At 49.2% G+C, this 14879-nt stretch overlaps 1 protein-coding gene across 3 annotated transcripts in view; it reads left to right on the plus strand.

Moving 5' to 3' along the window:
• SEC14L1 (SEC14 like lipid binding 1) overlaps positions 1–14879 on the plus strand; it is a 202778-nt gene that overhangs the window by 154236 nt on the left and 33663 nt on the right. For all 3 annotated transcript variants that reach the window (XM_063960441.1, XM_063960443.1, XM_063960442.1), the window contains 2 exons: positions 56–245; positions 12184–12272. In XM_063960441.1, the coding sequence (XP_063816511.1) occupies positions 56–245; positions 12184–12272 (279 nt within the window). The remainder of the gene's footprint in view (positions 1–55; positions 246–12183; positions 12273–14879) is intronic.

The raw sequence follows: 14879 nt of genomic DNA on the forward strand, positions 1-14879 counted from the left end.
TATTTATATGTGAAGGAGCCATTAATGTGTAACACAACTTCTAATCTATATATAGATCCCCAAAGATGAGCACATCCTGAGGTTCCTGCGTGCGCGCGACTTCAATATTGACAAGGCCAGAGAACTCATGTGCCAATCTCTCACCTGGCGAAAACAGCACCAAGTAGACTACCTACTAAGCACGTGGAACCCCCCACAGGTTCTGCAGGATTATTATGCAGGGGGCTGGCACCACCATGATTCAGGTCTGCATTTTTGTTTGCTCCATCGGTAGTCTGTTGTGAATTTGTGAAAGGTGAGATCAGACCTCAGGAAGGTTCCAACATGTACAAGAGTAACAACAGCACAATACTTAGAATTAAAATGGAAGCCATGTTAATTTCTAATTATCTACATGTTAATAGTTGAATAGCTCAGATTTTTGTTAGTATGTTAGCTGCAAGCAGCTTTCTTGCTGACATACAGACCTTTGAAAGTAAGTGGCTAATATAATTTCTCTTACGTCCTAGAGGATGCTGGGGACTCCGTAAGGACCATGGGGATAGACGGGCTCTGCAGGAGACATGGGCACTAAGAAAGAACTTTAGGTATGGGTGTGCACTGGCTCCTCCCTCTATGCCCCTCCTCCAGACCTCCGTTTATTACGGTGCCCAGAGGAGACTGGGTGCATTACAGGGAGCTCTCCTGAGTATTCCTGAAAAGAAAGTATTTGTTAGGTTTTTTATTTTCAGGGAGCCTGCTGGCAACAGACTCCCTGCAGTGAGGGGAGAGAAACAGACCTACTTTAATGTTAGGCTCTGTTTCTTAGGCTACTGGACACCATTAGCTCCAGAGGGAACGGAACGCAGGTCTCACCCCGCAGTTCGTCCCAGAGCCGCGCCGCCGTCCTCCTTGCAGAGCCAGAAGACAGAAGCCGGGTGAGTATGTGAAGAAAGAAGACTTCAGATCTTCACTGAGGTAACGCACAGCGGTAGCGCTGTGCGCCATTGCTCCCACTCAGCACACACGAACAGCAGTCACTGTAAGGGTGCAGGGCGCAGGGGGGGGTGCCCTGGGCAGCAATATGGACCTCCAAAGGTGGCAATAAACTTATATACAGGCTGGGCACTGTATATAAGAGAGATCCCCCGCCATATTTTGACTTTTTAAGCGGGACCGAAACCCGCCGCTGAGGGGGCGGAGCTTGTTCCTCAGCACTCACCAGCGCCATTTTCTCCACAGCACACCGCTGAGAGGAAGCTCCCCGGACTCTCCCCTGCTTACACGGTGAAAGAGGGTTGTAAAGAAGGGGGGGCGCATAATTTGGCGCAAATAGATAATTACAGCACTACCTGGGTAAACATATAGTGTGTTTTTTCCTGGGTCATTAGCGCTGGGTGTGTGCTGGCATACTCTCTCTCTCTGTCTCTCCAAAGGGCCTTTGTGGGGGAACTGTCTTATGATAAGAAGTTTCACTGAGTGTGTGGTGTGTCGGTACGCGTGTGTCGTCATGTCTGAGGTAGAAGGCTTTCCTAGTGAGGAGGTGGAGCAAATGAATGTGGTGTCTCCGTCGGCAACGCCGACACCTGACTGGGTGGATATGTGGAATGTTTTAAGTGCTAATGTAAATTTATTGCACAAAAGGTTGGACAAAGCTGAGTCCAGGAATTATGCAGAGAGTCGGGCCCTGCCTGCCCCTATGTCGCAGGGACCCTCAGGGTCTCAAAAGTGCCCACTATCCCAAATAGTAGACACTAATACCGACACGGATTCTGACTCCAGTGTCGACTACGATGATGCAAAGTTACAGCCAAAATCGGCTAAAAGTATTCAATATATGATTATTGCAATAAAGGATGTTTTGCATATCACAGAGGAACCCCCTGTCCCTGACACAAGGGTACACATGTATAGGGAAAATAAACCGGAGGTAACTTTTACCCCTTCTCATGAACTGAATGAGTTATTTGAAAAGGCTTGGGAATCTCCAGACAAGAAACTGCAGATTCCAAAAAGGATTCTTATGGCGTATCCTTTCCCGACTAAGGAAAGGATACGGTGGGAATCCTCCCCGACGGTAGACAAAGCGTTGACACGCTTATCCAAAAAGGTAGCACTGCCATCCCAAGATACGGCTACCCTCAGGGATCCTACGGATCGCAAGCAGGAGGCTACATTTTAGTCCATTTACACACTCTCTGGTACCTTACTCAGAACGGCGATAGCGTCGGCTTGGGTTTGTAGCGCTGTAGCAGCGTGGACAGATACCTTATCTGCCGAATTGGATACCCTGGATAAGGATACCATTTTATTAACCTGGGTCATATTAAAGATGCTGCCTTATATATGAGGGATGCTCAAAGAGACATTGGCCTACTGGGTTCTAGAGTCAACGCTATGTCGATTTCTGCTAGACGAGTCCTGTGGACTCGGCAATGGACAGGTGATGCCGACTCAAAGAGGCATATGGAGGTTTTACCTTACAGGGGTGAGGAATTGTTTGGGGAAGGTCTCTCGGACCTGGTCTCCACTGCTACGGCAGGTAAATCAATTTTTTTGCCTTATATTCCCTCACAGCCTAAGAAAGCGCCACATTATCAAATGCAGTCCTTTCGATCACATAAAAACAAGAGAGCACGAGGATCGTCCTTTCTTGCCAGAGGTAAGGGCAGAGAGAAAAAGCTGCCATCCACAGCTAGTTCCCAGGAGCAGAAGTCCTCCCCGACCTCTACAAAATCCACCGCATGACGCTGGGGCTCCGCTGAGGGAGTCCGCCCCAGTGGGGGCACGTCTTCGTCTTTTCCGCCACATCTGGGTTCATTCACAGGTGGATCCCTGGGCAATAGAGATTGTTTCCCAGGATTACAAGCTGGAATTCGAAGAGGTGCCTCCTCGCCGGTTTTTCAAATCGGCCTTACCAGCTTCTCCCCCAGAAAGGGAGATGGTCTTAAATGCAATTCAAAAATTGTGTCTTCAACAGGTGGTGATCAAAGTTCCGCTGCTTCAACAAGGGAAGGGGTATTACTCAACCCTATATGTAGTCCCGAAACCGGACGGTTTGGTCAGACCCATTTTAAATTTAAAATCCTTGAACCTATACTTGAAAAGTTTCAAGTTCAAGATGGAATCGCTCAGAGCGGTCATCGCCAGCCTAAAAGGGGGGGATTTTGTGGTGTCCCTGGACATAAAGGATGCATACCTTCATGTTCCCATATATCCACCTCATCAGGCGTACCTGAGATTTGCGGTACAGGATTGTCATTACCAATTTCAGACGTTGTTGTTTGGGCTTTCCACGGCCCGAGGATTTTCACCAAGGTAATGGCGGAAATGATGGTGCTCCTGCGCAAGCAGGGGGTCACAATTATCCCATACTTGGACGATCTCCTAATAAAAGCAAGATCACGAGAGCAGTTGTTGAACAGCGTGTCACTTTCACTGGAGGTGTTACAGCAACACGGCTGGATTCTCAATATCCCGAAGTCACAATTAGTTCCTACGACCCGTTTGACCTTCTTAGGCATGATTCTGGATACGGACCAGAAAAGGGTTTATCTTCCGATAGAAAAGGCCCAGGAACTCATGACTCTGGTCAGGGACCTATGAAGCCAAAACAGGTGTCGGTGCATCACTGCACTCGACTCCTGAGAAAGATGGTGGCATCTTACGAGGCCGTTCCTTTCGGCAGGTTCCATGCGAGGACCTTCCAATGGGACCTACTGGACAAGTGGTCCGGGTCACATCTACAGATTCATCAGTTGATCACCCTGTCCCCCAGGCCCAGGGTATCTCTCCTGTGGTGGCTGCAGAGTGCTCACCTTCTGGAGGGTCGCAGATTCGGCATTCAGGACTGGGTTCTGGTGACCACGGACGCGAGCCTCCGAGGATGGGGAGCAGTCACACAGGGAAGACACTTCCAAGGTCTTTGGTCAAGTCAAGAGACTTGTCTCCACATCAGCGTCCTGGATCTAAGGGCCATATACAATGCCCTTCGTCAAGCGGAGACTTTACTTCGCGACCTACCGGTTCTGATCCAGTCAGACAACATCACCGCAGTAGCTCATGTAAACCGCCAAGGCGGCACAAGGAGCAGAGTGGCTATGGCGGAAGCCACCAGGATTCTTCGCTGGGCGGAAAATCATGTAGGCAAACTGTCAGCAGTGTTCATTCCGGGAGTGGACAACTGGGAAGCAGACTTACTCAGCAGACACGATCTACATCCAGGAGAGTGGGGACTTCATCAGGAAGTCTTCGCACAGATTGCAAGTCAGTGGGGCCTGCCCTAGATAGACATGATGGCGTCCCGCCTAAACAAAAAACTACAGAAGTATTGCGCCAGGTCAAGAGACCCTCAGGCGGTGGCAGTGGACACCCTAGTGACACCTTGGGTGTTCCAGTCGGTCTATGCGTTTCCTCCTCTTCCCCTCGTCCCCAAAGTGTTGAGAATAATAAGAAAAAGAGGAGTACAGACAATTCTCATTGTTCCAGATTGGCCACGAAGGGCCTGGTATCCGGATCTGCAGGAAATGCTCACGGAAGATCCGTGGCCTCTTCCTCTAAGACAGGACCTGCTACAACAGGGGCCCTGTCTGTTCCAAGACTTACCGCGGCTGCGTTTGACGGCATGGCGGTTGAACGCCGGATCCTAGCGGAAAAGGGCATTCCGGATGAGGTCATTCCTACTCTGATAAAGGCTAGGAAGGACATGACAGCTAAACATTATCACCGTATATAGCGAGAGTATGTTTCTTGGTGTGAGGCCAGGATTGCTTCTACGGAGTAATTCCATCTGGGCCGTTATCTTCACTTCCTACAAACTGGAGTGAATTTGGGCCTAAAAGTAGGCTCCATTAAGGTTCAGATTTTGGCCCTATCCATTTTCTTTCAGAAAGAATTAGCTTCTCTCCCAGAAGTACAGATTTTTGTGAAGGGAGTGCTGCATATTCAGCCTCCTTTTATACCTCCGGTGGCGCCTTGGGACCTTAACGTGGGGTTGAGTTTCCTTAAGTCGCACTGGTTTGAACCACTTCAAACAGTAGAATTAAAATATCCCACTTGGAAGGAATTGGCGGCTTTGTCTCATAAAAGCCCCTATCTGGTTTTCCATATGGATAGAGCGGAATTGCGGACCCGTCCTCAATTCTTGCCTAAGGTGGTTTCCTCTTTTCATATGAACTAACCTATTGTGGTGCCTGTGGCTACGCGAGACTTGGAGGATTCCGTGTCCCTTGATGTGGTCAGGGCTTTGAAAATTTACGTAGCCAGAACGGCTAGGGTCAGGAAAACAGAGGCGCTGTTTGTCCTGTATGCTGCCAACAAGTTTGGCGCTCCTGCTTCAAAGCAGACTATTGCTCGCTGGATCTGTAACACGATTCAGCAGGCTCATTCAACGGCTGGATTGCCGTTACCAAGATCGGTTAAGGCCCATTCCACTAGGAAGGTGGGCTCTTCTTGGGCGGCTGCCCGAGGGGTCTCGGCGTTGCAATTGTGCCGAGCTGCTACTTGGTCGGGTTCAAACACCTTTGCAAAGTTCTACAAGTTTGATAGCCTGGCTGAGGAGGATCTCCTGTTTGCTCAGTCGGTGCTGCAGAGTCATCCGCACTCTCCCGCCCGTTTGGGAGCCTTGGTATAATCCCCATGGTCCTTACGGAGTCCCCAGCATCCTCTAGGACGTAAGAGAAAATAAGATTTTAAAGCTACCGGTAAATCTTTTTCTCCTCGTCCGTAGAGGATGCTGGGCGCCCACCCCAAGTGCGGACTACTTCTGCAAGACTTGTATATAGTTTTTGCTTACATAAGGGTTATGTTACAGTTTTCATCAGTCTCGGTCTGATGCTATGTTGTTTCATACTGTTAAGTGGTTCGTATATACCCTAGTTATACGGTGTGAATGGTGTGGGCTGGTATGAATCTTGCCCTTGGATTAACAAATCCTTTCCTCGTACTGTCCGTCTCCTCTGGGCACAGTTTCTCTAACTGAGGTCTGGAGGAGGGGCATAGAGGGAGGAGCCAGTGCACACCCATACCTAAAGTTCTTTCTTAGTGCCCATGTCTCCTGCAGAGCCCGTCTATCCCCATGGTCCTTACGGAGTCCCCAGCATCCTCTACGGACTAGGAGAAAAAGATTTACCGGTAGGTTTAAAATCTTATTTTTTATTTCTCTAACGTCCTAGTGGATGCTGGGAACTCCGTAAGGACCATGGGGAATAGCGGGCTCCGAAGGAGGCTGGGCACTCTAGAAAGATCTTAGACTACCTGGTGTGCACTGGCTCCTCCCACTATGACCCTCCTCCAAGCCTCAGTTAGATTTCGTGCCCGGCCGAGGTTGGATGCACACTAGGGGCTCTCCTGAGCTCTTAGAAAGTTATAGTCTTAGAATTTGTTATTTTCAGTGAGACCTGCTGGCAACAGGCTCACTGCAGCGAGGGACTAAGGGGAGAAGAAGCGAACTCGCCTGCTTGCAGCCGGATTGGGCTTCTTAGGCTACTGGACACCATTAGCTCCAGAGGGATCGACCGCAGGCCCAGCCTTGATGTTCGGTCCCGGAGCCGCGCCGCCGTCCCCCTTACAGAGCCAGAAGCAAGAAGATGGTCCGGAAAATCGGCGGCATGAAGACTCTGTCTTCACCAAGGTAGCGCACAGCACTGCAGCTGTGCGCCATTGCTCCTCTCACACACTTCACACTCCGGTCACTGAGGGTGCAGGGCGCTGGGGGGGGCGCCCTGAGGCAGCAATAAAAACACCTTGGCTGGCTAAAATACCTCAATATATGGCCCCAGGGGCTATATATGAGGTAAATACCCCTGCCAGAATTCCATAAAAAACGGGAGAATAGGCCGCGAAAAAGGGGCGGAGCCTATCTCCTCAGCACACTGGCGCCATTTTTCCCTCACAGCTCGGCTGGAGGGAAGCTCCCTGGCTCTTCCCTGCAATTCTACAGTACAGTAAGAGGGAAAAGAGAGGGGGGGCATTAAAATTGGCACTGTATACAGTATATTATATAAAAGCTATTAGGGACATAACTCAGTTAGTCCCTGTATATATATAGCGCTCTGGTGTGTGCTGGCATACTCTTACTCTGTCCCCCCAAAGGGCTTTTGTGGGTCCTGTCCTCGTTTAGAGCATTCCCTGTGTGTCTGCGGTGTGTCGGTACGGCTGTGTCGACATGTTGAATGAGGAGGCTTATATGGTGACAGAACAGAGGCCGATATATGTGATGTCGCCCCCTGTGGGGCCGACACCAGAGTGGATGGATAGGTGAAAGGTTTTAACCGACAGTGTCAACTCCTTACATAAAAGGGTGGATGACATAACAGCTGTGGGACAGCCGGCTTCGCAGCCCGCGCCTGCCCAGGCGTCTCAAAGGCCATCAGGGGCTCAAAAACGCCCGCTCTCTCAGATGGCAGACACAGATGTCGACACGGAGTCTGACTCCAGTGTCGACAAGGTGGAGACATATACACAATCCACTAGGAACATCCGTGACGTGATCCCGGCAATAAAAAATGTGTTATACATTTCTGACTTTAACCCAAGCACCTCTAAAAATGGGTTTTAGGTTTGGGGAGAAAAAACAGGCAGTGTTTTGTTCCCCCATCAGATGAATAAATGAAGTGTGTGAAAGCGTGGGTTCCCCCGTTAAGAAACTAGTAATTTATAAAAAGTTACTGATGGCATACCCTTTCCCGCCAGGTGGATAAGTTACGCTGGGAGATATCCCCTAGGGTGGATAAGGCGCTCACACGTTTGTCAAAAAAGGTGGCACTGGCGTCTTAGGATACGGCCACTTTAATAGGTACCTGTTGATAAAAAACAGGAGGCTATCCTGAAGTCTGTATTTACACACTCAGGTACTAGACTGAGACCTGCAGATAGTGCTGCTGCAGCGTGGTCGGTGACCCTGTCAAACAGGGATACTAGTTGGCAAACATAAAAACATATTAAAGACGTCGTCTTATATATGGGGGATGCACAGAGGGATATTTTGCCGACTGGCATCCAAAATAAATGTAATGTCCATTCTGTCAGGAGGGTATTAGAGACCTGTCACTGGACAGGTGATGCTGACTTAAAAAGCGCATAGAGAGCCTTATAAGGGTGAGGAATTATTTGGGGATGGTCTCTGGGACCTCGTATCCACAGCAACTGCTGGGAAGAAATAATTTTACCTCAGGTTTCCTCACAGACAAAGGTACAGTCCTTTCGGCTTCAGAAAAGCAAGCGGGTCAAATGGCGCTTCCTTTCTGTACAGAGACAAGGGTAGAGGGAAAAAAGCTGCACCAGTCAGCCTGTTCCCAGAATCAAGATTCTTCCCCCGCCTCCTGTGAGGCCACACCATGACGCGGGTGCTCCACAGGTGTAGCCAGGTACGGTGGGGGGCCGTCTCAAAAATTTCAGCAATTAGTGGGCTCGCTCACAGGTGGATCCCTGTTTCTTTCAAGTAGTATTTCAGGGGTACAAGCTGGAATTCGAGATGTCTCCCCCCAGCCGTTTCCTAAAATATGCCTTGCTGACAACTCCCTCAGGCAGGGAGGCTGTGCTAGAGGCAATTAATAAGCGGTATTCCCAGCAGGTAATACTCAAGGTGCCCCTACTTCAACAAGGACGGGGTTACTATTCCACACGGGTTGGGGTACCGAAACCGCATGGTTCGGTGTGACCCATTTTATATTTAAAATCCTTGAACACAAAAATTCAAGTTCAAGATGGAATCGCTCAGGGCGGTTATTCCAAGCCTGGACGAGGGGGATTACATGGTATCCTGGGACATCAAGGATGCTTACCTGCATGTCCCCATTTACCATCCTCGCCAGGAGTACCTCAGAATTGTGGTACAGGATTACCATTACCAAGTCCAGACACTGCCGTTTGGACTGTACATGGCACCGAGGGTGTTTTATCAAGGTAATGGCCGAAATGTTGATACTCCTTCAAAAAAAGGGAGTTGTAATTATCCCGTACTTGGACAATCTCGTTATAAGGGCGATGTCCAAGGAGCAGTTGGTAGTCGGGGTAGCACTATTTTGGAAAGTGCTACAACAGCATGGTTGGATTCTAAACAGTCCAAAGTCACAGCTGGTTCCTATGACACGTCTACTGTTCCTGGGGATGGTTCTGGACATAAACCAGAAATAGTGTTTCTCCCGGAGGAGAAAGCCAAGGAGTTGTCATCTCTAGTCAGACACCTCCTGAAGCCAAAATAGGTAGCGGTGCATCATTGCACGCGAGTCCTGGGAAAAATGGTAGCTTCCTACGAAGCAATCCCATTAGGCAGGTTCCATACAAGAACTTTTCAGAGGGACCTGTTGGACAAGTGGTCCGGATCGCATCTTCCGATGCATAGGCTGATAACCCTGTCTCCAAGGACCAGGGTATCTCTACTGTGGTGGCTGCAGAGTGCCCATCTTCAAGAGGGCCGCAGGTTCGGCATACAGGACTAGGTCCTAGTGACCATGGATTCCAGCCTTTGAGGCTGGGAGGCAGTCACACAGGGAAGAAATTTCCAGGGACTTTGGTCAAGTCAGGTTATTTCCCTACACATAAATATTCTGGACCTGAGGGCCATTTACAATGCCCTGAGGCCAGCAAGGCCTCTGCTTCAAAACCAGCCGGTACTGATCCAATCAGACTACATCACGGCAGTCGCCCATGTAAACCAACAGGGCGGCACAAGAAGCAGGATGGCGATGGCAGAAGCCACAAGGATTCTCCGATAGGCGGAAAATCATGTGTTAGCACTGTCAGCAGTGTTCATTCCCGGAGTGGACAACTGGGAAGCAGATCTTCTCAACAGACACGACCTCCACCCGGGAGAATGGGGACTTCCTCCAGAAGTCTTCCAATAGGATTGTACACCATTGGGAAAGGCCACAGGTGGACATGATGGCGTCCCGCCTCAACAAAAAGCTATAAAAGATATTGCACCGGGTCAAGGGACCCTCAGGCGATAGCTATGGACGCTCTGGTAACACCGTGGGTGTACCAGTCGGTTTATGTGTTCTCCCCTCTGCCTCTCATACCAAAGGTACTGAGAATAATAAGAAGGCGAGGAGTAAGAACGATACTCGTGGATGGCCAAGAAGAGCTTGGTACTCAGAACTTCAAGAATTTATATCAGAGGACCCATGGCCTCTGCCACTCAGACAGGACCTGCGGCAGCAGGGGCCCTGTCTGTTCCAAGACTTACCGCGGCTGCGTTTGTCGGCATGGCGGTTGAACGCCGGATCCTGAAGGAAAAGGGCATTCCGGAGGAAGTCATTCCTACGCTTACTAAAGCCAGGAAAGAGGTTACAGCAACTCATTATCACCGCATATGGCGAAAATATGTTGCATGGTGTGAGGCCGAAAGGGCCCCAACAGAGGAATTTCAACTAGGTCGATTTCTGCATTTCCTGCAAGCAGGAGTGACTATGGGCCTTAAATTGGGTTCCATTAAGGTACAGATCTCGGCTCTGTCGATTTTCTTTCAAAAAGAACTAGCTTCAGTACCTGAAGTTCAGACATTTATAAAAGGAGTGCTGCAGAGTCAGCCCCCGTTTGTGCCTCCTGTGGCACCTTGGGATCTCAACGTGGTGTTGAGTTTCTTAAAATCACATTGGTTTGAACCACTTAAAACCGTGGATCTGAAATATCTCACGTGGAAGGTGGTTATGTTATTGGCCTTGGCTTCTGCCAGGCGAGTATCAAAGTTGGCGGCTTTGTCTTGTAAAAGCCCTTATTTGATTTTCCATATGGATAGGGCAGAATTGAGGACTCGTCCCCAGTTTCTCCCAAAGGTGGTGTCAGCGTTTCACCTGAACCAGCCTTTTGTGGTGCCTAGGCTACTAGGGACTTGGAGGACTCCAGGTTGCTAGACGTTGTCAGGGCACTGAAAATATATGTTTCCAGAACGGCTAGAGTCAGAAAATCTGACTCGCTGTTTATCCTATATGCACCTAACAAGCTGGGTGCTCCTGCTTCTAAGCAGACTATTGCTCGTTGGATTTGTAGTACAATTCAGCTTGCACATACTGTGGCAGGCCTGCCACAGCCAAAATCTGTCAATGCCCATTCCACAAGGAAGGTGGGCTCTTCTTGGGCGGCTGCCCGAGAGGTCTCGGCTTTACAACTTTGCCGAGCAGCTACTTGGTCAGGGGCAAACACGTTTGCAAAATTCTACAAATTTGATACCCTGGCTGAGGAGGACCTGGAGTTCTCTCATTCAGTGCTGCAGAGTCATCCGCACTCTCCCGCCCGTTTGGGAGCTTTGGTATAATCCCCATGGTCCTTACGGAGTTCCCAGCATCCACTAGGACGTTAGAGAAAATAAGAATTTACTCACCGGTAATTCTATTTCTCGTAGTCCGTAGTGGATGCTGGGCGCCCATCCCAAGTGCGGTTTATCTGCAATACTTGTACATAGTTATTGTTAACTAAATCGGGTTATTGTTGAGCCATCTGTTGAGAGGCTCTATTGTTTCATACTGTTAACTGTGTTTCATATCACGAGTTGTACGGTGTGATTGGTGTGGCTGGTATGAGTCTTACCCGGGATTCAAAATCCTTCCTTATTGTGTACGCTCGTCCGGGCACAGTACCTAACTGAGGCTTGGAGGAGGGTCATAGTGGGAGGAGCCAGTGCACACCAGGTAGTCTAAGATCTTTCTAGAGTGCCCAGCCTCCTTCGGAGCCCGCTATTCCCCATGGTCCTTACGGAGTTCCCAGCATCCACTACGGACTACGAGAAATAGAATTACCGGTGAGTAAATTCTTATTTTTTCAAGATTATCCAAATATGCAGCCGTTCTGATGGGCAAATTGCTGCAGCACATTGTATACGTGTGGCAAAAACAAACAATTTTTTATCCATTGTTTTTTTATCTGCTTTCTGTAATTAAATGATCACTGGAAAGAAATAATAACTTGCGCAAATGTTCAGACAGTTATATGAGCCTGGAGATGAAGGACGCAAAATGAGAAGCATTATGAAACTATTTTGCCCATTTTAAGAGGAAAATATTTCTCCATTTTAATTGGCGCACAGAAATAACCTTACTTTGGAACACCAACTTAAAAATTGTTCTAAATGCCCCAATGAGGCCTTTTAAGTTCATGAGCTGCAGTTTGTAGTAGAAACTCCAGTTTTTTTATATCCATCCCTGAATTCACTTTACTTGCTCTGGCATATAATGTTGGGCCGACTATAATGATGTGTAACCTTTTCAGATGGTCGTCCGTTGTATTTGCTGAGGCTTGGACAGATGGACACAAAAGGTTTGGTCAGAGCTCTTGGTGAAGAGTCTCTCCTCAGGCATGTAAGTTTCCATTTCAATAGAAAAAAATGCAATTTGAAATAAACCTCATAAAAGTTATCCATTTTAATCTACCTTTCTCTAACGTCCTAGTGGATGCTGGGGACTCCGTCAGGACCATGGGGATTAGCGGCTCCGCAGGAGACAGGGCACAAAAATAAAGCTTTAGGATCAGGTGGTGTGCACTGGCTCCTCCCCCTATGACCCTCCTCCAAGCCTCAGTTAGGTTTTTGTGCCCGTCCGAGCAGGGTGCAATCTAGGTGGCTCTCCTAAAGAGCTGCTTAGAAAAAGTTTTTAGGTTTTTTATTTTCAGTGAGTCCTGCTGGCAACAGGCTCACTGCATCGAGGGACTTAGGGGAGAGAAGTGAACTCACCTGCGTGCAGGATGGATTGGCTTCTTAGGCTACTGGACACCATTAGCTCCAGAGGGAGTCTGAACACAGGTCTCACCCTGGGGTTCGTCCCGGAGCCGCGCCGCCGACCCCCCTTGCAGATGCCGAAGATGGAAGAGGTCCAGAAGCAGGCGGCAGAAGACTTTTCAGTCTTCCTAAGGTAGCGCACAGCACTGCAGCTGTGCGCCATTGTTGTCAGCACACTTCACACAGCGGTCACGGAGGGTGCAGGGCGCTGGGGGGGCGCCCTGGGCAGCAATGTATAATACCTTTTTATGGCTAAAAATACATCACATATAGCCCTTGAGGCTATATGGATGTATTTAACCCCTGCCAGATCTCACAAACTCCGGAGAAGAGCCCGCCGAAATAGGGGGCGGGGCTTATTCTCCTCAGCACACAGCGCCATTTTCCTGCTCAGCTCCGCTGTGAGGAAGGCTCCCAGGACTCTCCCCTGCACTGCACTACAGAAACAGGGTAAAACAGAGAGGGGGGGCACTTTTTTGGGCGATATTACTATATTTAAGCTGCTATAAGGATACAACACTTATATAGGGTTGTTCCCATATATATTATAGCGCTTGGGTGTGTGCTGGCAAACTCTCCCTCTGTCTCCCCAAAGGGCTAGTGGGGTCCTGTCTTCAATAGAGCATTCCCTGTGTGTCTGCTGTGTGTCGGTACGTGTGTGTCGACATGTATGAGGACGATGTTGGTGTGGAGGCAGAGCAATTGCCGGTAATGGTGATGTCACCCCCTAGGGAGTCGACACCGGAATGGATGGCTTTGTTTATGGAATTACGTGATAATGTCAGCACATTACAAAAATCAGTTGACGACATGATACGGCCGTCAAACCAGTTAGTACCTGCCCAGGCGTCTCAGACACCGTCAGGGGCTGTAAAACGCCCTTTACCTCAGTCGGTCGATACAGACCCAGACACTGACACTGAATCTAGTGTCGACGGTGAAGAAACAAACGTATTTTCCAGTAGGGCCACACGTTATATGATCACGGCAATGAAGGAGGCTTTGCATATCTCTGATACTACAAGTACCACAAAAAGGGGTATTATGTGGGGGGTGAAAAAACTACCTGTAGTTTTTCCTGAATCAGAGGAATTGAATGATGTATGTGATGAAGCGTGGGTTAACCCAGATAGAAAAGGGCTAATTTCAAAAAAGTTATTGGCATTATACCCTTTCCCGCCAGAGGTTAGGGCGCGCTGGGAAACACCCCCTAAGGTGGATAAGGCGCTCACACGCTTATCAAAACAAGTGGCGTTACCGTCTCCTGATACGGCCGCCCTCAAGGATCCAGCTGATAGGAGGCTGGAAACTACCCTAAAAAGTATATACACACATACTGGTGTTATACTGCGACCAGCCATCGCCTCAGTCTGGATGTGCAGTGCTGGGGTGGTCTGGTCGGATTCCCTGACTGAAAATATTGATACCCTGGATAGGGACAGTATTTTACAGACTTTAGAGCAATTAAAGGATGCTTTTCTTTATATGCGAGATGCTCAGAGGGATATTTGCACTCTGGCATCGAGAGTAAGTGCGATGTCCATATCTGCCAGAAGAAGTTTATGGACACGACAGTGGTCAGGTGATGCGGATTCCAAACGGCATATGGAAGTATTGCCGTATAAAGGGGAGGAATTATTTGGCGTCGGTCTATCGGATCTGGTGGCCACGGCAACGGCCGGGAAATCCACCTTTTTACCTCAGACCCCCTCCCAACAGAAAAAGACACCGTCTTTTCAGCCGCAGTCCTTTCGGTCCTATAAGAACAAGCGGGCAAAAGGACAGTCATATCTGCCCCGAGGCAGAGGAAAGGGTAAGAGAGGGCAGCAAGCAGCTCCTTCCCAGGAACAGAAGCCCTCCGCGGGTTCTGCAAAGCCCTCAGCATGACGCTGGGGCTTTACAAGCGGACTCAGGAACGGTGGGGGGTCGACTCAAGAATTTCAGCGCGCAGTGGGCTTGCTCACAGGTGGACCCCTGGATCCTGCAGGTAGTATCTCAGGGTTACAGGTTGGAATTCGAGAAGTCTCCCCCTCGCCGGTTCCTAAAGTCTGCTTTGCCAACGTCTCCCTCAGACAGGGCGACGGTATTGGAAGCCATTCACAAGCTGTTTTCTCAGCAGGTGATAGTCAAGGTACCCCTCCTACAACAGGGAAAGGGGTATTACTCCACGCTATTTGTGGTACCGAAGCCG

This window comes from Pseudophryne corroboree, chromosome 3 (assembly GCF_028390025.1).
Source record: "Pseudophryne corroboree isolate aPseCor3 chromosome 3, aPseCor3.hap2, whole genome shotgun sequence".
Classification (NCBI taxonomy): domain Eukaryota; kingdom Metazoa; phylum Chordata; class Amphibia; order Anura; family Myobatrachidae; genus Pseudophryne; species Pseudophryne corroboree.